Source organism: Carlito syrichta, unplaced genomic scaffold (assembly GCF_000164805.1).
Source record: "Carlito syrichta isolate Samal-C Ts95f unplaced genomic scaffold, Tarsius_syrichta-2.0.1 Scaffold316427, whole genome shotgun sequence".
NCBI lineage: Eukaryota > Metazoa > Chordata > Mammalia > Primates > Tarsiidae > Carlito > Carlito syrichta.
The window spans coordinates 1,126,251-1,149,321 of NW_007260523.1; the positions used below are offsets into that span (position 1 = coordinate 1,126,251).

The following is a 23,071-nucleotide window of genomic DNA, read 5'->3' on the forward strand; positions in this document are numbered from 1 at the left end:
ACCTGCTGGGTTCAGGCAATCCTTTCACCTCAGCCTTCCAAGTAGCTGGAACTACAGGCACGTGCCACCATGCCTGGTTAATTTTTTGATTTATTGTAGAGATGAGGTCTCGCCATGTTGCCAAGGTTGGTTTTGAACCTGTGGGCTCAAGTAATTCTCTCGCCTCTGCCTCCCAAAGTGCTAGGATTACAGGTGTGAGCCATTGCGCCCTGCTAGGGCTGGGATCTTAACTACTAAATATCCCTGCATCCTCTCTTCTCTCCTCTCTAGAGGAGGCTGAAGTCTAATGACCTGTTCATGCGAAGGGATCTTCATCAATCTTTGTAGTCCTAGGGTCTGGCAGAGTGAGTGGCACACAGTAAGTGATCTGACATGTTATATTGAATGGGTGAGCCAACAGAAGGGTGGGCAACGGAGCCCCGCAGGCTGCCTGCAGCCTTCTGGACTGTCTGGATTGCTGTGATGGCCATCATAGCAACTGAACTTGCAAGACGGGGACCCTGAAGGAAATGCTTGTCTGAGTCAGTGCACCTGGCCACTCCATGTTACACCATATGATTGCTGACCCAACGCCCAACTGCAGAGATAAGCCAGGCTTCATATGGCTGAGAGGAGCCAGACTGCACTTATCCCTGGGATTCTGTTGTTTCCGGATCCCTGGAGCTCTGGTTGTCCGAAAGTTCCATTCAGTGCTGGTGTCCACGAGCTCTCAGCTTTCTCTACATTCATGTTTCTCAACTAGAGGCAATTTTGCAATAGCCAAGCGATATTGGACAACGTCTGGAGATATTTTTGGTTGTCATGACTGAAGGGGTGGGTGGTATGCTAGTGGCACCCAGTAGGTAGAGGCCAGGGATACTGCTAAACATTCTACAAGGCACAGGACAGTCCCCTACAACACAGAATTATCTGTTCCCAAATGTCAGAAGTGCCAAGGTTGAGAAACCTTGTTTACAACCATGGAAATGAATCTCTTTTTAAGCCTCAAGCCAGGGATTCATATTATCGAGTATAATATGGGGCTTTAATTTTTTTTGAGTTGGAGTCTCACTCTGTTGTCCAGGCTGGAGTGAAGTGACATGATCATGGCTCACTGCAGCTTTGACCTCTTAGGCTCAGGAGGTCCTCCCACCTCAGCCTCCTGAGTAGCTGGGACTGCAAGCATATGCCACCACACCCAGCTAATTTCTTTTTTTTTTTTTTTTTTTTTGTAGAGATGAGGTCTTGCTATGCTGCCCAGGCTGGTCTCAAACTTCTGGGCTCAAGCAATCCTCTCACCTCGGCTTTCCAAAGGGCTGGGATTACAGGTGTGAGCCATCATGCCCAGCCAGTATGGAACTTTTTAAAGTCAAAGCACAGAAAGTTAGAGGGGGGTTCTCTGTCACCTTTTCTTGCAGGCCAACACAGGGTGTGTATTCATCACAGACCCCCGACCCTAGCACAACATGAAATCCCATGTGTGACCGCTGGAGGGCAGCAGTGATTTCTCCCAGTTCCCTGCATGAGACTAACGTGAGTCTCCAGCCCACCAGTCCCTGGCCTGGGGCAGCCTGGAAGCCGGGAGTAGTCAGCTGTTAAGAACATGTAAACGGGGTCAACAGATGACAACAGAGCAAGGAGAAAATGGCTTTTCCTTTTCGTTTAGTGTGCAAGGAAATTTCAAAAAGAGGGACACATGAGCCCCAGGGCCTCACAGAGAGCAAGGGCAGGGAGGCAGGGTAGCTCCCTCTACCTCCTCCAGGCTGGCCTCCTTCCCAGTCACCCAGATCCAGGGCCTGGAGCCAGAATCCACACTCTCTCTCCACACTCCCCTCCCAGAAATCCTGGCTATGTGACACCCAGGCCCTGCAGCTTCCCAGCTTCACTGCTCCCCAAGGCAGTTGCCACCTGGATCAAGCCAGGCCATGAATCTGGCTGACAGCTGTGGCCACCCAGCTCTCCTCTCTCTGAACCCAAGTGTTCTCCATTCCCTACCCCTCACTGTCCCTTCCCATTGGACACTGGTGGGCCCAGGGGATACAGAGGTGGACAGGCAGAACCTCAGATAAGCCAGATGCAAGAGGTCACTCCTTGGCTCCATGTTCGGTCTTGTAGTGACCTGTTCACCAAAACTGCTATGGAGCCAGAAGGGTAAACAGGATGGAGCTGACCACCCCTGCCCTGCCCTTGCCCCTGCCCCCCACAAGGCTGCCATGAACGAATGGAAGTGAAGACTGCAGTGCACTGCTCGGCACAGAGCAGGGGTGCCCTCTCTTTAGAAGGGGGCTCCCCCAGTTGGGGTGGAGGTGGCCTGAGACACTGGCTCCAGGTGCTGGGGAGACAAACAAGGCCTTAGCTGAAGCTTCATGCGGTACATTCTCTGGAACAAGGAGACTGAAATGCACACTGGGATGTAGTTAAAACCCCAAGACTGCTCTGAGCTCTGCTGGCCAAGGAGGCAATCTATGGCCAGGCCAGGTCTGCAGGGAAGGTCCGGCCCTGGCATCTAGGCTTTCAGCCATACTTGTTGGGTGTTCTGGGGTTGCAGAACCCAGAACCAAATGCTCCTGCTTGTTTTGGGGTACAACCAGGAAGCCAGTTCTGTGGCCTGCAGACAGCGAGGTGCTGGTAAATATAGGTAGTTAGATAACTAGGGAATCAGGAGTTTTGAGCATTCATCACCTTTGTTTCTAATACAATTGATTTAACTGTAAATTGACATTGCTAAATGTTTAGTAATGGCTATATTCAACGACTGGTTCACAAAATTCCTGAAAATTTTACACATGGTTCTAGTAAACCCGATGAGCTGACTCCAGGACACCACTGCACCTCAGATCAGAGGATGAGGGCAGAGAAGCCCCTTGAGTGATGTCACATCTGCTGGGTCTGCTGGGAGAACCAGGTGCTTGGGACAGTTCCCTGCCTCAGGATGGTGGCAGGATCCCTGACCTCTGATCCAAAGACAAAAGAGCACAGAGGGGGTGTGTGCAGTATCATTTCAGTTCATTTAAAAAAAATTTTTTATTTATTTATCTTTTATTTTTTTGAGTCGGAGTCACTCTGTCGCCCAGGCTGGAGGGCAGTGGCATGCTTTCGGCCACCGCAGCCTTGACCTACTGGGCTCAGGCAATCTTTCCCCTTCAGTCTTCCAAGTAGCTGGAACTACAGGTGCTTACCACCATACCTGGCTACTTTTTTGATTTATTGTAGAGACGAGGTCTCACCAAGTTGCCTAGGCTGGTCTTGAACCCTTGGGCTCAGGCAGTCCTCTCACCTCAGCCTCCCAAAGTGCTGGGATTACAGACTGAGCCACTGCACCTGGCCCATTTTTTTATTTTTTGAGTTGGGATTTTGCTCTGTTGCCCAAGCTGGAGTATGACGGCACGATCATAGCTCTCCATAACCTTGACCTTCTGGGCTTAGGTGATCCTTCTGCCTCAACCTCCTGAGTAGCTGAACTACAGGTATGCACCATCATACCAGACTAATTTTTTGATTTTTTTTAGAGATGAGCTCTTACTATATTGCTTAGGCTAGTCTCGAACTCCTGGACCTAAGCAATCCTTCTGCCTCAGCCTCCCAAAGTGCTGGAATTATAGGCATGAGCCACCGCACCTGGCTTCTTTTCAGTTTAACATTAAGCATGTCTGCAGGATATCAGGCTGCCTCCCATCTTGGAGATCCAGGCATTCCTGTTATCACTGACTTTCCTTGTCACCTGACACCTGTCCCTGCCCCAGCTCCATTCTGGTATCTCTCTACCTCTTCCCCAGCTTCAGATACTTGGGTCTCCTGCTTGTGCCTCTCACCCATTCTGTAATCCTGGACAGATCTCAGTATTTAAATTTGTTTCTCAGCTTGTTTACATGGGTACCAGCCCCCCCCCACCTGCCCCGACAGCTGTGTAACTGCCCTCCACCCACTCTGGCCTGCTGTGGGATTGGGCTGGGCACACGGCCCTCACAGACAGTGGAATGCCTCAGCCTCTGCCCAAGGCTGCCAGGGAGTCTTCAGTCCCCAATCTTCTCCTCTACCTTCAAGCACTGAAAGCCTCTGACGAGGAAGGCAGGGGGCTCTTCTGTCTCACCTGTGTCTGTGTGCAAAAGAAGGTTCTGAAGCTCCCCTTCCACGGCTTTTAGATGAGGAAGGGGAGGCTCTGAAGGGCAAATTGCCAAGCGGTCCAGCTCTACCTCCCGGGAACTGGCCCCAGTTCAGCCTGGAGGTGCTAACGCAGAGCTCATGGAGACTGCAATCCCAGCATGGGAACCGCCCCTCTTCTGGGAGCAGAACCCTGCTGCAAACACTCCCTGGGTTCTCCAGCCTTTCCCCTCCCCCGCTTTGCATCCAATGTCCCCACTTAATGGTGCCACTCACCAATCTCCTCGTACCGCATCACCGTGCCCAGGTTGGCATTCTCATCTAGGAGGAGAGAGGGAATGCAAATGTGTTAGGGAACCAGCTTTCCAGCACCTGACACGTGGCCTGCTCAGGGCCTCCTTGGTAGGGGTCGTTGGGAGGGGTGGGCTGGGTGGAGGTGGGGGTGTCGTTGGGAGGGGTGGGCTGGGTGGAGGTGGGAGTGTTGTGAGCCTCCCTGCACAGGGGACATCTGAGAAGCGTGAGTGAGGCACACAGGCCAGCACAAGATCGAGAGGAAACTCCCCTCCTGCCCCTGAGACAAGCCTCGCTGGGGACCAGTGATGAACACACGTGCGCTCCTGCTGGGCGCCTTCTGTTTCTGCATCTTAGAGAGGCCATCCACAAGAGCAATGGCCTCAAAGCCTAAGGACGTGGCTTCTGGGGTCACAGGAAGTGGCCCTCTCTCCTTAGGGGTTACCTGGCCTCAAGAACAAGCAAAGCTGGGAATGGGGAGGTTTTTCACATGGCAGAATGTAGCGGAGCCTTTGATGTGCTCTTGCGTGTGCACTAGTGTGCACTCAGTGTGCACAAATGTACACACACACAATACCACAGAGATGCTGTATCGGTCCCCTGCCTCTCTTCCTCCTTAACCATTCCTCTTACTTCCTTTTCTAGATGCCTGAGATTGAAAATAGAATAACAGAAGCCAGCCCAAAGAATAAAAGGAAAGAGGTGCAGGCCTTCAGCTCTGCTGCAGACTTGAATTGAGGGTTTCTGGGAGAAAAGCCCCAGGGACTGATATTTTCATCCATGCCAAGTCCTTTGGGAGGAGCCAAAACACACAGAGAACAAATGTGACTCTCAGCAGGAGTACAGACACTGGCAGTTGGGATGACCCCAGGGAGGACTCTGGGCCCCACGGAAAACCTTAGGGGTGTGGACAAATGCTGTGGGGGTGGAGGTGAGGAAGGAGAACAGCCTTGAGGAGGGGGAGGACTTCCAGGCAGCCCCAGGCCAGGCTGACCATGCCCTCTGGGCTCCCGCCCAAGTTGGTGCTGCAGATTTGGTGACATTCAGTTTGCCTCTGGCCTCTTTCAATCACTGCTCTATAAATGATCCACTCCATCATAGGCCGTCTTTGTCTGGTAGGACTGCTATAACAAAATACCATAGACTGGTGACTTATAAATAATAGAAATTCAGTCCACACAGTTCTGGAAGCTGGAAGTCCAAGATCAAAGTCCTGGCAGATTCAGTGTCTGGTGAGGGCTCCTGGTTCATCACTGGTGCATTCATTCTCGCTGCATCGTCACATGGTGGATTCTCGATTCATTCTCGCTGCATCGTCACATGGTGGAAGGGACTAGCAACCTGTCTGGGGCCTCTTTTGTAAGGTCACTAATCCCATTCATAAGGGCTCCAACCTCGTGACCTGATCACCTCCTAAAGGTTGCTCCCCCAACACTATCACCTTGGGGGTTAGGATTTCAATGTGAGAACCTAGGGGATGCAAATGTTCACATCACAGACATGTGTTTGGGGGTATTTGCTGGGCTAATGAAGGCAGGAGGGAAAGAAGGTTCTTGTCCCTTACCTACGAAGGTGAAGCGCTCCACAGGCGGGCGCACGCAGCAGATCCGGCTGAGGCTTTCTCCCACCTTGCCCAAGATCTTGGCTATGGGAGAGAGAGTAAGACAGACAGGGGCAGAGGGAGAGAACCACTCACAACTGACACTGGTGTCGGCCCAGCACTGGGGCCCCTGTGAACAACAGGGAGCGTGCAGGAGGCAGGGGTGGGGAGCGGGGGCAGAAGGGGGGTGGAGAGAAAGAACAGAAATATGACAGCAAAAATTCCTTCTTTTCACTCACAGTCCAAGGCACAAGCATCTGGGCCATGGGCTGGAGTCCTCTTTCTGTCCATGTTTATGACATTGTTGAAAAATTAGAAAATATAGAAGAGAGAAATATATAAAGAAGAAAATAAAAGCACCCCTAAAGATAACCACTCACTCCTAAAGATAACCAGTGCTAACTTATTGGTATATTATTTTATTTCTTTTTTGAATGTGAATTATGCAGGTATGTCTATATGGTTGAATCAGATTTTACTTTTTTTTTTGAGCTGGAGTCTCACTCTGACGCCCAGACTGGAGTGCAGTGGCCGCTCCCGACCACCGCAGCCTCGACCTGCTGGAATCCGGCGATCCTTCCGCCTCAGCCTTCCAAGTAGCTGGAACTACAGGCGTGCACTGCCACGCCCGGCTAATTTTTGATTTATTGTAGAGATGAGGTCTCACCAAGTTGCCCGGGCGGGTCTCGAACCTGCGGCAATCCACTCACCTCAGTCTTCCAAAGCGCGGGATTACAGACTGAGCCACCGAGACCAGCTAGATTTTACTTTGTTTTTTTTGAGACAAAGTCTCCTTCTGTCTCCTGGGCTGGAATGCAGTGGTGCAGTCATGGCTCACTGCAGTCTCAACCTCCTGGGCTCAGTTGATACTCCTGCCTCAGCCTCCCAAAGTGGCTGGAATTTACAGGCATGTGCCACCACGCCCTGCTAATATTATTATTATTTTATTATGTATAATAAAAATATATAATATAAAATAATATATAATTATATATATATTTTTGAGTTGGTGTCTTACTCTGTTGCCCAGGCTGGAGTGCAGTGGCTTGTTCATGACCACCACAGCCTTGACCTGCTGAGCTTAGATGATCCTTCCGCCTCAGCCTTCCAAGTAGCTGGAACTACAGGTGCACGCCACCATGCCTGACTAATTTTTTTAAAAATTTATTGTAGAAATGAGGTCTCTCCAAGTTGCACAGCTGGTCTCGAACCCATGGGTTCAGGCAATCCTCTCACCTCAGCCTCCCAAAGTACTAAGATTATAGGCATGTGCCACCGTGCCTGGCCAATATATATTATTATTATCATAGAGACAGGGTCTTGCTATGTTGTCCAGGGTGGTGTCAAATTCCTGGCCTCAAGCAAATTCAAAGCCTCCCAAAGTGCTGGGATTACAGGGCAAACCACCATGCCCAGCTAGATTGTACAGTTAAAGGGCATAAGGGCTGTTGGCTTTTTTCATCTTTTGTATCATGAGCATTTCTTCTTGGAATTGTCCTAAGTTGATCCTTAGCGGCTCCTCCCACCGAAGAGTTCCACCCACATCCAAAGAGAGTCACTTGATGGCAAAATACACACTTGGAACCATTTCTGCTGGGCTAAGGCATTCCTCCCCATGCAGATGGTCTTTAGAATAATCAGACATCCTATTTGCTGAGAGGATCTGGTTTTCAATGATATCCCTGGGCTCCAATCCAGAAAAGTTTTCGGAGCCCACCATGTGTAGCCATATGCAAACTGTGAAATTCAGACTCTTCTTCGTGAATTGCCCTATTTGTAATAGATAACCATATAATAGCCTGTAGTCTCCTTGCTTGAAAAGTAATACCAGAATCAGTCTCTTGGAATTGGCCTGGAAAAAAACGTTAGAGCATGGACCCTAGAGACTGACAGTACCGAATATGAGTTCTAGCTCTTCCACTTTTGAGTTGTGTGACCTTGGACACATCACTTATTGTCTCTGAATCTGTTTTCAATTAGTAAATGGGAACATAATGTCTGTATGGCAGAACTGCTGCATTAAATAAGAACACAGGTGAAGCACTGAGCACCGTTCAGGCGCACAGTCCTAGGTGTTGGGTAAGTGTTGGTGGCTCCTGTTCTCTATCCCTAAGGAGGTGACTAACAGTGTGGGAACTCTGGACACTGGCTGACTATGACTCAGGGCCCTGCTGCTTCCTCAGTGTGTGACCTTGGGCAAGATCCTCAGCCTCCTGGGAAGAGGCAGGGAAAAATGCTCCACTTTGTAGATTCAATTCCCAGTAGAGGCAATTATATTTATATCCACATGCAGAAGAATGCGTATCACCATCCTGGTCTCTTTCTCTCTCCCTCTCCTCCCGCCCTTCTCTCTCATTGTGATTGTGACTAGTTTTCTCTGTATGAAGGATTCTCAAAGTATGGTCCCTAGACTAGCAGCATCAGTACCATCATATTAAAAATACAATTCCTCAGCCTGTAATCCCGCGCTTTGGGAGGCCGAGGTGAGTGAATTGCCTGAGCCCACAGGTTCAAGACCCGCCTGGGCAACTTGGCGAGACCTCATCTCTACAATAAATCAAAAAAATTAGCCGGGCGTGGTAGCGCGCGCCTGTAGTTCCAGCTACTTGGAAGGCTGAGGCGGAAGGATCGCCAGAGCCCAGCAGACAAGGCTGCGGTGACCGGGAGCGGCCACTGCACTCCAGTCTGGGCGGCAGAGTGAGACTCCAACTAAAAAAAAAAAAAAAAAAAAAATACAATTCCTAGCTGGGTGCCGTGGCTCACATCTGTAATTCCAGCACTTTGGGAGGCTGAGGTAGGAGGACTGCTTGAGCCTGGGAGTTCAAGACCAGCCTGGGCAACATAGCGAGACCTCGTCTCTACAAAAAAATTAAAAAATTAGCCAAGTGAGGTGGTGTGGGCCTATAGTCCCAGATACTTGGAAGGCTGAGGCGGAAGGATTGCCTGAGCCTAGGAAGTGAGCTGTGATAGTGCCTCTGCACTCCAGCCTGGGCAACCAAGTGAGACTCCAATTCAAAACAAACAAACAAACAAAACAACAGCAGAAGATCTCCTCCTCTCCTCAGAGCCTCTGAATCACACTCAATCCATATTTTCATAAGCTCCAGGTTATTCTGGAGTCTGAGACCTGCATCAGGGCTCCCTTACCTGCAGTGGGTTTGGTGGGCACGTTGCCGTTCTGGTAAATGGGCTGGGGGGTCTCGTGCTGTGGCTGTCCGATCACAGGCGTCATGGAAGGCGTGTTGACATTGGAGAGGATGCAGCCCGTCACCCTCTAGGGAGAGGGAGAAGCACTAAGTCAGTGTTATCAGCTAAGCGACTTTGAAAAGTGTTTCCTGGTTATGTCCAAACAGTCATCTCTTGTGCATCATGGTGAGGTCACCGGAGCTGAGGGAGAGCCCTGGGGATGACACTAGGCTGGCAGGAGACAGGGTAGCTTAGTGGGGAAAGCGTGGGATGTGGTGTGGCAGGGGGTCCTGGGTCCAAATTCGGGCTCTGCCTCCTTCTAGACATGTGACCTTCGTCAGTGACTTTGCCTCTCCCAAACCTCAACTCAAGAATCTAACGATTACTGCCCTTTCAATTGTGGAAGGATGATACAAGCAAACATATGCCAGGCGCCTACGGGGTGCCTGACACACGGCAGGAACTTTGTTGACGGTAGCCGACGTGGCAGCCTTCTGTGTAACAGGAATATCTGCCCTCCCTGCCTGGTTCATGGGGCTCAAATGAGATCATGTCTGCAAAAGGGCTCTGCAAGCCTGGGAAAGGTCATGCAGACACAAGGCCCGATCACCACCTGCGGCCTCTGCTGGCCAGAGCTGTCAGTAACCGCCAAGCAAGAGCGCAGGGGCCAGGCCGCGCAGGACGTGTTTGTGCTGCAGGGGGCCGGGGGCTCCGAGCCCTCTCTCGCCTGCTCCGTGTGAATGCACACATCAGAACCAAACGGAAATTCTATGTGCATTATCCAATGTCCAGGTTATCTGCCTGGCTGCTTCCTTCCAGGGCCACAGAAAACACAAAGCTGATAAAGCTTCCTTCTTCACAGCTGACACAGAAGCAACCCCACTTGCCCGAGGTGAGGGAGAGAGAAGCTCTCTGGTAACGGAGAAACAGAGGATGGATTTCCAATCTGTTTAGCTTCGCAAGGGCCACTGCTTATTCAAGGTTTCTTTCCCGGAAACTGGCATCCTGGGAATGACGATTCCCACCATCCACTCCCACCCACCTCCCGTTATGGATTAGAGTCCTGTACCCAAAGCTGAGGCGGCCCCTCTGGGTGCCTCTTCCACAGGTGACCTGTGGGCAGAATAGCACATGAAGTTCTTCTGAGCCTTTGAAGGGCAGTTGTTGATCTTGTGAGGAAACCTGGCACCTTTGTAATGCTCCTGGTAGGAGGAGGTCACAGCAGCATCCAGCCACATCCAGGAGCCAGCCGGGGCGGGTCCCACGGGTCCCATGGGATCTCTGCCCAGCTGTGGCTGGTGAGGTGGAAGGGGCAGTCTGCCTCCTGTTATTATTATTCCACTGCCAGAAAAGACAACACCACATTCCCATTTAATGACTGGTCTGGTAGCTGAGGAATTTCTTCCTTTTGCTGCATTATTGGTCTCATTCGACTTGTTCTATTCCAGAGAAGTAGAAAATGGCTGGCTGCCTGCCCCGTGCCTGTCCTCGTCAGCTCCCACGGGCTCCTGTGTTCTCAGAGGCTTTCCAAACATTGCCCTGACTCACTGATTAAGTCACGCGCCTATCTCTCTGGCAGGTCTACTCTATGCCAGGAACACTGGCCTCACACTAGGACTGGGAAGGCTAGAAGTGATTAGGAAGTAGCTCCGAGCTCTTGCTCCAAGTCAGGGGGCTGTCCGTGACCTATATTCCCTGCCAGCCTCTGCCCATCACTGCAACAGCTGGGACTCCTGGCTGAGCTTCTCTGGCCCAGAGTCATGCCCTGGGCATGAGTAACAGGGAGAGTTCAGGAAATCCAGGCATTTAGACAACAAATAAGAACCAGGCCTTATGGCCAGTATGGGCAGCATTCAGGAATGGCTACAGGGTCCCCATCCAGCCTTCCATCTGTGGGCCTTCTGTGTAAATAGAAACAGAGGCCCCTAGGTGACCCCCCAGCAAACATATAGTATGAGAAATAAACTTGTTTGAAGTGACTGAGATTTTAGGGATGTTAGTTACCACAGCATATCTCAGCCTATCCTCACTGACACATCCTTACACAGTAAGACGATGTTTTATTTTTTTTATTACTGCTGTCATGGAGACCAGCACAGAGGAGCAAGTCAGCGTGACTCCACGTAGATGTCCTTTCAAGGATACCAGAAGAGGCAGGATGTGGTTGTGAAAGTGAAGGGAAGCGAGATTAGCTTTCTTCAATTCCATAGGGGAAAAAACGTAGCTGAATACCAGCAGGCTGGTCCTTCCTACTTCTCTTGTCTTAGACTCTCGGGGATGGTCTGGAGCCCAGAAGCCCCTCATCTGTTCAAATGAAGTACAGCTGTGTGGTTGGAAAAGCGTGGTGTGGTCAGGGGCTACGCCCCAAGGAGATTGTGATAGTCCCTCTGATAGCAAGACACAGATGGGATAGGGGTTTCTCTGCATCAGAACCACGGCACGTGGATTGCTACTTGGGGCTGGGGAAGACTGCCGCCGCCAGTGGAAGCAACAGGACTCATTGCTGTCACAGTCAGTCAGGTTCTTGCCATCCATGTGCTGCTTTTCATCCTGTCACTGTGGAGTCGATGGGTTGGTATTGATCTGGGAAGGGTGCTTTCTGCACGCTCCAGTGCTGTTGACCAGCGTGAAGCCCGCTCTACAGCAACCCGCCCTGTAGTGTCCGCAGCCCAGCCACAGGTCCCAGGGGGAATCCAGGAGTTCTTGCCCATTTGTGTTCACTTAGCACTCACCGTGTATCCTCAGATACGTGAGCTCCTCTCTGTGTGTCCTTTTACCCACTGGTTAGACTGGAATCCGACAGTGTCTGCCGGGGGGCTCTTGTGAAGGAGAATGAGTGGGAATGAGACTGCAGTGCCTGGCAGGTGTGGGGTCCCTCAGCCACAGCAGCCTCTCATGGGTTCAAGGGCCAGTGGGTCCAGGTAGGCAAGGCAGGGTCCCTGGTTGCTTGTACCTCCTCCAAGCGTTTCCCTCTTCTCCGACCTTTTCTCGCCCAGTCTCCTCCTCTCCTCACTCTCTGAAGCCTCGCAACTGTGGTCTCTTTAATCCCACCATCAACTTGCTCCCAGCCGAGGAAAACTGCCCAAGTCATGCCCAGCCAGCAGCAATGCACAAAGGGGAGGGCACGCGAGAGGGCAGAAGACAGCGAGCAGGCCCTGGTGCTGCTCTGGGTTCTTAACTCACCATCCTCCTTCGTGCCTCGCAAGCTGGTCTCACCCACGACTGGCAGAGAAACAGGAAGCTGATACCGGGTCAGTAGGCTGGCAGCACCCTTTCCCCACCCTGGCTGGCATCTGGAGGCCTGGCGCCTCCCCTGTACCCTGGTGGTCTGCCCGGTCCCCAGCCACGGCCCAGCTCACCTTCATGAGGTCCCGGTGGTGTTCCAACACACTGCAGGTCGTCTGCCAAGTGTCCTGGTAGCACTCCCATGGGTCCACCCTAACAACATCAGAGAGAGGTTGCCCTTGGTTTCCACTTTCACACTCTCCTTATTGTTTGCTTCCAAAGGTCAGAGCTCGGGGAGCTTGGCAGACCTGATCACACAATGTGCTTAAATCTCAAACTGCATAAAACCTGGTGTGAAACACTCTTCTGAGCCTCCATTTTCTCCTCGGTAAAATGAAAGGAGTACGGCCTAGGCTTAGGAGAACAGAGGCTGATGCCAGGCTGGTGCCAGGCTGCCGGGTTTAGTGTGGCTTTGGGAAAGCTATGTGCTCTCTCAGTGCCTCACTCTCCCCATCTGTAAAATGGGCATAACAACAGTAACTATCTTATGGTTATGTGAGAAAGGTTCGGGAGGTTTTATATGTACAGTGCTCAGTGTGCTGTCTTGCTCTTATTTTTCCTGAAAAACGTAAATTCTCCCGTGGACCTTCTAAGGCTGTGCCAAAGATTAAACAAGCCAGGCCCTGAGGTTATCCCAGCCAGCACCATCTGCCTCCCTGTGCAGTGGGGTGCCATGTGGGCATGGAGGAAAGGCATGGCAGCCAAACGCCCAGACTGGACAGCCCCTCCTGCACACCAGGCTGTGAAGAGGGCAGGATCCAGCCCCAGTCTGACGTGGCACTGGGCTTCATTGCCAACTTATGAGCTGCTCAACTGGGCTGTTTCTCAGACATTTCTTAGCTGTTGTGCATTTCCTGCCCACCTTTCCCCCACATACACATGCCTAAGTTTTCCAGAGATGAGCTCTCACCAGTTGAAAACTCTTAGGAAATCTGCTTGCTCTGAGCCTGGTTCCCCCAGATCCCGAGTCCCTGGCTCGCCTGCCCCAGGTTCGCAAATGTGCCCGGGGATGGACAAATGCTTGACCTGGCTAAGCAGCCTCCCCGTGGCCCTAAACAGCCAGTCTTCGTGGTTCTGAGTCCTGATCTTCCATGTGCCTAGAACAGCATGGGGCAAGCAGTCAGCACTCAGTGAATAGTTGCTGAATGAATGAGGGAGTTATTCCAGAACCTTCTAAGCACATCCAAGCAGCATTAGCCTCCTGCCCAGTGAATTCACTGGACCCACCGCCATCCCTAGGAGATCGGGAGTTGCAGCCTTAAGAGGCCTGCTTCTAATCCTTTCTTGGCCTCCAATGCACTGTTGCTCAAGCCCTTCGACTCCTCAGGGCCTGTCAGTCACCTGAGAGAAAGCAGTTGTCTCTCTGCCTAATCTGGTCTGGGGGGTGGGATGAGAAAGTCTATAAAGGGCCTGTGCTTCTCACACAAATCACTGGGTCCAAAAGGCAGGGGTCACTGCTTAATTATTATTGTTGCTTCCTTCACTCCACCTGCCTGTCTCTTCCAGGCTGACTCTGCACCCCTCATTCTGGGGTCAGCTTCTCGTCACTTCCCCTCTTTCGCGGAAACCTCTGGGTGCAGCTTCCTTTTCCATGTGGGGAAATTGCAGCACAAATGGTATGCCATTATTTTTTTTTTAAGCATCAGCTTCTCATGCAAATTATAACAGCAGGAACTTTGGGGAGCATAATTAGCATGATTAGTGGAAGCTTGCTTTAATTACACTGCAAGTTCAGCGGATGGGGGTGGGGGAGCAGCAGTGGGCAGGAAAGGCACCCCCTGGGTGTGACTGGTGCCAGGCTTGCAGTCCCTGCACTGCTGTCTGGGAGCCAGTGTGGGGCTCTTGGGGACCCTAAGTTTGAGAATAGGAAATCTCCAAGGCCAGGGAACATTCCTGAAGGGGAGTGAGGGTTAATGGAAGTTGGCAGGAATGAGAACCGGAGGTATTTGGGGTTCTCTGGCCACGTCTCACCCCAAACCCAACGATGTTCCTAGAAGTTCTAAGGATCACTCCAGGATCCAGAGGTCAGTGCAAATGAAACACTTAAAGCTCCCTCTTATTTTCATGGACCCCCATATGGGTTCAAAAATAGAGTTACCAGCTGGGCTATAACCCTGAGGTCTACCTAGTTATTCCCAGCATGGGCTAATATCCCTCCAGCCCCCACCTCTCCACTCTTTCAAGATCCAAGACCCTGCTAGGCCCCTTCTTGTTTCCTCACCCCGCCCCCAGGAAGTCCCGCCCCCCCCAAACCCACCACCTGTGGCATCATCAGGCCTACCCTACCTGATCCAATCAGAATTCTGGACAGCCAGCTGACACATGATGAGGCGGTGCCGGCTGGACACGAGGCCCTGGAAAGCAACAGAGTGATCACTGGGTGATTCTCTCCCCATTCCCCATGTCATCCCGGAGTACCGAGTCTTCCACTTATAAAAGGGCAGCCATTTTCCAGTGCTGAGAGGGAACAAGGGTTGTGACCCCTTTACCTATCAATCTGCCACACAGGCAGGCCTGGAGGGAGAAGTGGAAAGAAAAAGAAGGAAGGGTGTGTGGCCAATACCACCCCAAAGGGGGATAGATGAACCTGTGTTTTTGAAGCAGCCCCTGCGTGCCCTGCACGAGACTTCACTCAGCAAACGTAGCCTTGCCTTATGGCTCGGTCTGGCTGGTTAAGTGGCTTCCTCAGAGCTCACCAAGTTGCATTTGTGGAAAAAAGGAGGAATGTCTGGAAGAGCTCCTAGATTTGCCAGGACATGTGGTGGGATGGGAAGGGCAGGGAAATTCATTTTTAAAAATTGTTTTATTTGTTTGTTTTGAGTCAAGGTCTCGCTCTGTCACCGAGGCTAGAGTGGCACGATCATGGAAAATTGCAGCCTCTATAGCCTGGGCTCAGGCCAACCTCTTGCCATAGTCTTCCAAGTAGCTGGGCCTACAGGCATGGACCACCACGCCCGACTAATGTTTAGATATTTTGTAGAGATGAGGTCTTGCTATGTTGCCTAGGGCTGATCTTGTGCTCCTGGGCCCAAGCAAACCTCCAGCCTCAGTCTCCCAAAGTGCTGGGATTGCAGGCGTGAGCCACCACGCCCAGCCATGAATTTTAAATCAGATTATAAAACACATAGGTTGTTTTCTACCAGGAAAGACTTGCCCCGTGCTTCTCAACCCATAACCAGCTGCCAACCTGGCATCCATCATACTAAGTCACACCCAGCAGGTGTGCCTGCTCCTCTTTTAATGAGTCCTAATGGGGCTGGCGTGTGAGCAGCTGCCTGGTCGCAGGCAGTGGGTCCTCCCAGCTGCTGCTTGCACACCCATCCACTCAGATCTGACTGTGGTCCTGAGGTGGAAAGCAAGACAGACACCTGCCCACAGGCATTTCGCGGAAACCTATAGGTACCGGTAATCTCAGCAGAACCAGCAGTGGGACAGTTTTGTGCCAGAGGAGCTGTCAGGCCAGGAAGGGGGAAGAGGGGGGAAAGGGCACAGGAAGGAACCCACCTGTTTTCCGTAGGAGTCATGGACAGGGGACACAATCCCGCCAATTACAATAAACCTTCCAGTCTTGTGCAGATAATCTCTGGCTCTTTCTAATTAAGAGAAGAAAGTCACACATTATAAGAGGAAAGGTGTGGATCAGAGGTGATCATTGCAATCAATATGTTCAGCTCTGTTAAGGTGAGATTTGTCTCCCATCTTTCTTGCCATTTAAATAGAAAGTGTCAACTTTCAAAGCAAACGTTGGTGGTTCAAAAGGTTATGGACAGACTTCAGCTCCCAAAGCAAAAGAATTTTGAGCTCAAGGGGAGTAATCCTATTTCACAGGTCCTCTGTGGGAGGAGTCCAGTTTTGCTCCTCCCACAGGAGGAGTCCAGCTTAGCTTGTTTGAAATAGGGGTTTCAAACAAGCACCTCATTAGGCGCCAGTAGAACTATAGACTAAAATTTATCCCTATTGTATTGTGTTGAAATTCAGCTTGGAGTTGCAGTCTTTTAAAAAAAGCCTTCTTATAATATGAAAGATGTGCTGATCCTATTATTCAGAAGAGAAAAACCACCAAAACAAATTTAAAGGGCCTTGTACATAATTATGGAGAATTAGCAATCAGCCCAGAACACCACCATCTTACAGTGGGTTGAGAAAAAAAGTCTGGCCAGACCAAAGTCTTTTATCTTTTTTTTTTTTTTAGAGTCGGAGTCTTACTCTGTTGCCCAGGCTGGAGTGAAGTGGCATGCGTACAGCCACCCCAGCGTCGACCTGCTGGGCTCAGGCGATCCTTCTGTCTCAACCTTCCAAGTAGCTGGAACTACAGGCATGCACCACCATGCCCAGCTAGTTTTTTTATTTATTGTAGGGATGAGGTCTCACCACCTTGCCCAGGCTGGTCTGGAACCCCGGGGGCTCAGGCGATCCTCTCGCCTTGGCCTCCCAGAGTGCTGGGATTATAGACTTGAGCCACCGTGCCTGGCCTTTTTTTTTTTTTTAAAGAAACCCATCTCCCTCTGTCACTCAGGCTAGAGTGCAGTGGCACAATCATAGCACACTGCAGACACAAACCCCCGGGGCACAAGCAATTCTCACATCTCAGCCTTTTAAGTAGCCACCAACCCACTATTATTTTTCTTTTAGAGATGGAGTTTTGATATGTTGTCCAACTGGTCTCGAACTCCTGGCCTCAAGTGATCCTCTTGCCTTGACCTCCCAAAGCACTGCGTTTTACAGGTGTGAGCCACAATGCCTGGCTCACCTTTATTTCTTTGGATGGAATATGATACTGCTTTTCTAGATTTATCAGACAAGCCCAATTTCATTTTTGTGATGATGTTCAGCAAACTAGGAAGGGGCTGAAGAGTCTGGTTCTATCTTACTTCCAGGGGATTTCATTGTACAAATCCCAACAGGTCCTGAGCTTGTACCACTGAGGAAATCTGGCATGGATTTTGTAGTGAGGGAATTTCTAGATGTGATATAGAGACTCGCTAACGTCCATCATATTGCCACAGACCCTAAAGAAAGGCATGGCAAAGGTTCAAGAGCTCCTGCACGTTCCTGAGAGTGATTCGTCAAGTGTAACATTACTGCACATTACTGAGAATCCCCTTGTCTTCTATGCACTCCCGGTAAGTAGCTTCAGGGGATCCTTGACTTCCCGGCAGACAATACCCAAAGATGTAAATCCCTATTTACTCCTTTTTTTTTTGAGTCAGTTTCACTCTGTCGCCCAGGCTGGAGTACAGTGGCATGCTCCTGGTCACCGCAGCCTCAACCTGCTGGGCTCAAGTGATCCTTCTGTCTCAGTCTTCCAAGTAGCTGGAACCATAGGCATGCACCAACACGTCCGCCTAATTTTATGATTTATTGTAGAGATGAGGTCTCGCCATGTTGCTCAGGCTGGTCTCGAATCTCTGTACTCAGGCAATCCTCTCACCTCCACCTCCCAAAGTGCTGGGATTACAGGCATGAGCCACTGCACCTGGTTTACTCCATTTCTTTTTTTTTTTTTTTTTTTTTGAGTTGGAGTCTCATTCTGTCGCCTAGACTGGAGTCTCATTCTGTCCCGCTGCCGGGAGCGGCCACCGCAGCCTCGACCTGCTGGGATCCGGCGATCCTTACGCCTCAGCCTTCCAAGTAGCTGGAACTAAGGCGCGCGCTACCACGCCCAGCTAATTTTTGATTTTATTGTAGAGATGAGGTCTCACCAAGTTGCCCAGGTGGGTCTCGAACCCGCGGGCTCAGGCAATCCACTCACCTCAGCCTCCCAAAGGTGCGGGATTACAGGCTGAGGCGCGGGATTACAGGCTGAGGCACCGAGCCCGGCTTCCATTTCTTAATAGTCATAGGTTTGAACAACATAGTATCAATGTAATCGTAAGTCTTGTGATTTGTAGAACTTCTGCATCAATATAATTGAAAGTATTGTGATATGTATAACTTTTGCAATGCATGATGTCTTAGACCTTGTAAACTTCCTTTACTCTAAATGTCACTATCTCAATGGAAAATGCACTGTAACTTAAGCTCTATGCAATGCTTTGTTGGTCACATGGCTAATGTGTAGGTACCAACAACTCTGGACTATAAAATGGACTGCAAGGCCTGAAGGGTAGACAGAACCATTTTAGAAAGACCTTGACAGGGCTCGGTGGATCAGCTTTTACTTCCAGCACTTTGGGAGGCCAAGGTGAGAGGATTGCCAAAGCCTGGGGATTTGAGACCAGCCTGGGCAACTTGGTGAGAACTTGTCTCTACAATAAATCACGAAAATTAGCCAGGTGTGGTGGCAAGCATCTGTAGTTCCAGCTACTTGGAAGACTGAGGTGGAAGGATTGCCTGAGCCCAGCAGGTCGAGGTTGCAGTGGCTGTGAGCATGCCACTGCACTCCAGCCTGGGCAACAAAGTGAGACTCCAACTCAAAAAAAAAAAAGATTCACTGTTTGTACTGTGGCGTCTCATAGGTTTTGACAAATATATCCATCATTAAAGAATCAAACAGAAGGCTGGGTTCAGTGGCTCAGCCTGTAATCCCAGCACTTTGGGAGGCCTAGGCAAGTGGATTGCCTTAGCCCTTGGGTTTGAGACCAGCCCAGGCAACGTGGTGAGACCTCGTCTCTACAATAAAAAAATTAGCCAGGTGTGGTGGCATGCACCTGTAGTTCCGGTTACTTAGAAGGCTGAGGTGAAAGGATCACCAGAGCCCAGCAGTTTGGCGCTGAGGTGGCCGTGAGTGTACCACTGCACCCCAGTCTGGGTGATAGTGAGACTCTGACTCCAAAAAAAAAAAAAAAAAAAAGAGTAGTATTACTTCACTTGTTTTCAAGTCTTATTTTGAGGCCAAGTTAAAGGCTTTGGAACAAAAGTTTTCTGATATTTGAAGAAATTCCATAGCCCCGTCCCTTCTCTTGGTCCTTCACATCCTAGTCTTCCTCAGGATCATTTACCTCTGGCCCTCGGCAGTCACAGACCTTCTGCTGCAATAAGCCCTGCCTTCTTTCTCTCCCTGTCCTCTGAAAGTGCCTTCTTCCTACTCTCCACTTACCTAACTACTTCCCTTGAAGCCCAGCTCTACACCAGGCCCAGTATGCCTCCGCTGCCCACCCTGCATCCAGTCCTGTCCAAGGAACCCGAGCATTGTTTCTGCAAAATGCCTTCTCTGCAAGACTATTATGAGAAACAAGTCAAATTATGAATATAAAAATGCATAGCACCAGGCTGGGTGTGGTGGCTCACGCCTATAAGCCCAGCACTTTGGGAGGCTGATGTGAGAGGATTGCCTGAGCCTGCAGGTTCGAGACCAGTCTGGGCACCTGGCTAGACCTCATCTCTACAATAAATTTTAAAAAATTAGCCAGGCATGGTGGGCTGTGACTGTAGTTCCAGCTACTTGGAAGGCTGAGGAGGAAGGATCGCCTGAGGCCAGCATGTCGAGGCTGCAGTGGCTGTGAACATGCCACTGCACTCTGACCTGGGCAACAGAGTGAGATTCCAACTCAAAAAAAGAAGAAAAAATAATGCATAGCGCCAGATGGTTTTACAATAGAATTCTACCCAACACTTAAAGAAGAACTAAAACCAATCTACATAGACCCTTCTAGAAAATAAGAATGGAAGGAACACTTTTCCACTTACTTTATTTATTTATTTATTTTTTGAGTCAGAGTCTCACTCGTTGCCCAGGCTAGAGTGCAGTGGCACACTCACAGCCACCACAGCCTTGACCCGCTGGGCTCAGGTGATCCTTCTGCTTCAGCCTTCCAAGTAGCTGGAACCACAGACATGCGCCACCATACCCAGCTAATTTTTTGATTTATTGTAGAGATGAGGTCTTGCCAAGTCGCTCAGGCTGGTCTCAAACCCTTGAGCTCAGGCAATCCTCTCTCCTCCACCTCCCAAAGTACTGGGATTACAGTCTTGAGCCACCGCTCCCAGCTTCAGTTCATTTTATAAAGCCAGTATTACCCTAATACCAAAACCAGGCAAAGATAATACAAAAAAAGAAACTGTAATCCAATATCCTTTATGATTATGCACTCAAAAATTCTAAACAAAATGCTAGACATAGAATACAGATAAAGGAAGAATTATACACATCATGACCAAGTGGAATATATTCCAGGGATGCAAGAGTTTCAGTATTTGAAAACTCATTCAGGCTGGGCACAGTGGCTCATGCCTATAATCCCAGCACTATAGGAAGTGGAGGAGAAAGGATTGCCTTAGCCCAGGGAGTTGAGACCAGCCTGGAAAACTTGACGAGACCTTGTCTCTACAATAAATCAAGAAAAATTAGCTGGGTGTAGTGGTGGGCGACTATAGTTTCAGCTACTTGGGAGGCTGAGGTGGAAGGGTCTCCTGAGCCCAGCAGGTCAAGATTGAAGCAGACATGAGCATACCAGTACACTCTAGCCCGGGTGACAGAGTGAGTCTCCTACTCAAAAAATAAATAAATAAATAAATAATAATTCAGTATAATCCACCAACAGACTAAAGAAGCAAAATCACATGATCCTATCAATTGATGCAGAAAAAACAGCAAAATTTAACATTCACTCATGACAGAAATTCTCATTAAGTAGGAATAGAAAGGAACTTTCTCAACTTGATAAAGAACATCTGCAAAAATTTACATCTAACATCATACTTGAATGGTGAAAGAATGAATGCTTTCTCCCTAAGATCAGCAACTAGGAAGGATGTCTGCCCTCGCAACTGTGATTCAACCAGAAGTTCTAGTGAGCACTGTAAGGCAAGAAAAGGAAATAAAAGGCATACAGATCAAAAAAAGGAAAAATTTTAAAAATTGTCTCTTTTTGTAATGACTTGATGATCTACTTAGAAAGTCCAATAAATTGGCTAGGCTTGGTGGCTCAGCCTGTAATCCCAGCACTTTGGGAGTCCGAGGCGGGTGGATTGCCTGAGCCCATGGGTTCAAGACCAGCCCGGGCAACTTGGCAAGACCTTGTCTCTACAATAAATCAAAAATCTTATCCGGGTGTGGTAGTCCATGCCTGTAGTTCCAACTACTTGGAAGGCTGAGGTGGAAGGATCACCGGAGTCCAGCAGGTCAATGCTGGGGTGGCTGTGAGTGTACCACTGCATGCCAGCCTGGGTGACAGAGTAAGACTCTACCTCAAAAAGAAAAGAAAAGAAATCCCAATAAATCTATAAGGAAATTCCTAGAATTAATAAGTTCAAAGTCATAGGATATAAGATCAGATAAGAAAATTAATTGTATTTCTATATACTAGCAACAAACAGGTGGAAATAAAAATAAAAATACAAGGCAACTCTTTTAATCACTCAAATAAGCCAAGTACTTGGGTACAAATATAATAAAATGTATATAGAGCATATATGCTAAAAACCCAATGCTGATAAAATAATTCAAAGATTTAAATAAATGTAGACACACACCAGCCTGTACGTTATAAGACTCTACATAGTAAAGATATTAATTCTACCCAAAATAGTATATAAATTTAACACATTTCTTATCAAAATTCCAGCAAGACATTTTCTTTTTTTGAGACGGGTTCTCACTCTGTTACTTAGGAGGGAGCACAGCAGCCTTGAACTCCTGGGCTCAGGCAAACCTCCTGCCTCAGCCTCCAGAGTAGCTGGGACTACAGCATGAGCTACCATGCCCAGCTAATTTTTTTTTTCTTTGTAGAGACAGGGTCCCACTATGTTGCCCAGGCTGGTCTTGAACTCCAGCCCTCAAGCAATCCTCCTGCTTCAGCCTTCCAAAGCACTGACATTACAGGGATAGACCACTGTGTCTGGCCTTCAGCAAGACTTAAAAAATGTAAATATAGGTAACATAATTCTAAAATGTATATGGAAAAGCATACAAACTAGTTTATAGCAGTTTTATTTCTAATAACCAAATAAATGAAATAAACAAATACATGAAACAACCTAGCATATGTAAATATATATATATATACACCAACACAGCAACAAGAAAGAACAAATTAATGATACATGGCAACAATTCAGATGAATCTTGAGTTTATTATACTAAGTGAAAAAAATGGCAATCTCAAAAGTTTGCATACTGTATGATTCCATTTATATAATATTGTCAAAATGTTGTCAAAAAGATTAGTCATTTCCAAGGATTAGAAAATGGTGGAACAGAAAAAAAGGTGAGTGTGACTACAAGCTGTACTTGAGGGAAATCTTTGTGATAATAGGTGAATTCTGTGTCTTAACTTGTGTTGGTTACATGAATGCAACCATTTGATGAGATGACCTTACATAAATGTCAGTTTCCTCATTTTGATATTCTACTACTGCTACATAAAATGCCATTGTTATGTTCTGAATGTTTGTCCCTCTAAAACTCATCTGTTGAAATTTAATCTCCAGCCGGGCTCGGTGGCTCAGCCTGTAATCCCGCGCCTTGGGAGGCTGAGGTGAGTGGATTGCCTGAGCCTGCGGGTTCGAGACCCACCTGGGCAAGGTGATGAGACCTCATCTCTACGATAAATCAAAAAATCAGCAGGGCATGGTAGCATGTGCCTGTAATTCCGGCTACTTGGAAGGCTGAGGCGGAAGGATCGCTGGAGCCCAGCAGGTCGAGGCTGCGGTGGCCCGGAGCGGCCACTGCACTCCAGTCTGGGCGAC

At 49.2% G+C, this 23,071-nt stretch overlaps 1 protein-coding gene across 2 annotated transcripts in view; it reads right to left on the reverse strand.

The window, feature by feature from the left end:
- NMNAT2 (nicotinamide nucleotide adenylyltransferase 2) overlaps nt 1-23,071 on the reverse strand; it is a 187,901-nt gene that overhangs the window by 38,258 nt on the left and 126,572 nt on the right. For both annotated transcript variants that reach the window (XM_021707195.1, XM_008074417.2), the window contains exons 2-7: nt 15,947-16,035; nt 14,729-14,796; nt 12,517-12,595; nt 9,119-9,245; nt 5,936-6,016; nt 4,357-4,401 (exon numbers count right to left, since the gene is read on the reverse strand). In XM_021707195.1, the coding sequence (XP_021562870.1) occupies nt 4,357-4,401; nt 5,936-6,016; nt 9,119-9,245; nt 12,517-12,595; nt 14,729-14,796; nt 15,947-16,035 (489 nt within the window). The remainder of the gene's footprint in view (nt 1-4,356; nt 4,402-5,935; nt 6,017-9,118; nt 9,246-12,516; nt 12,596-14,728; nt 14,797-15,946; nt 16,036-23,071) is intronic.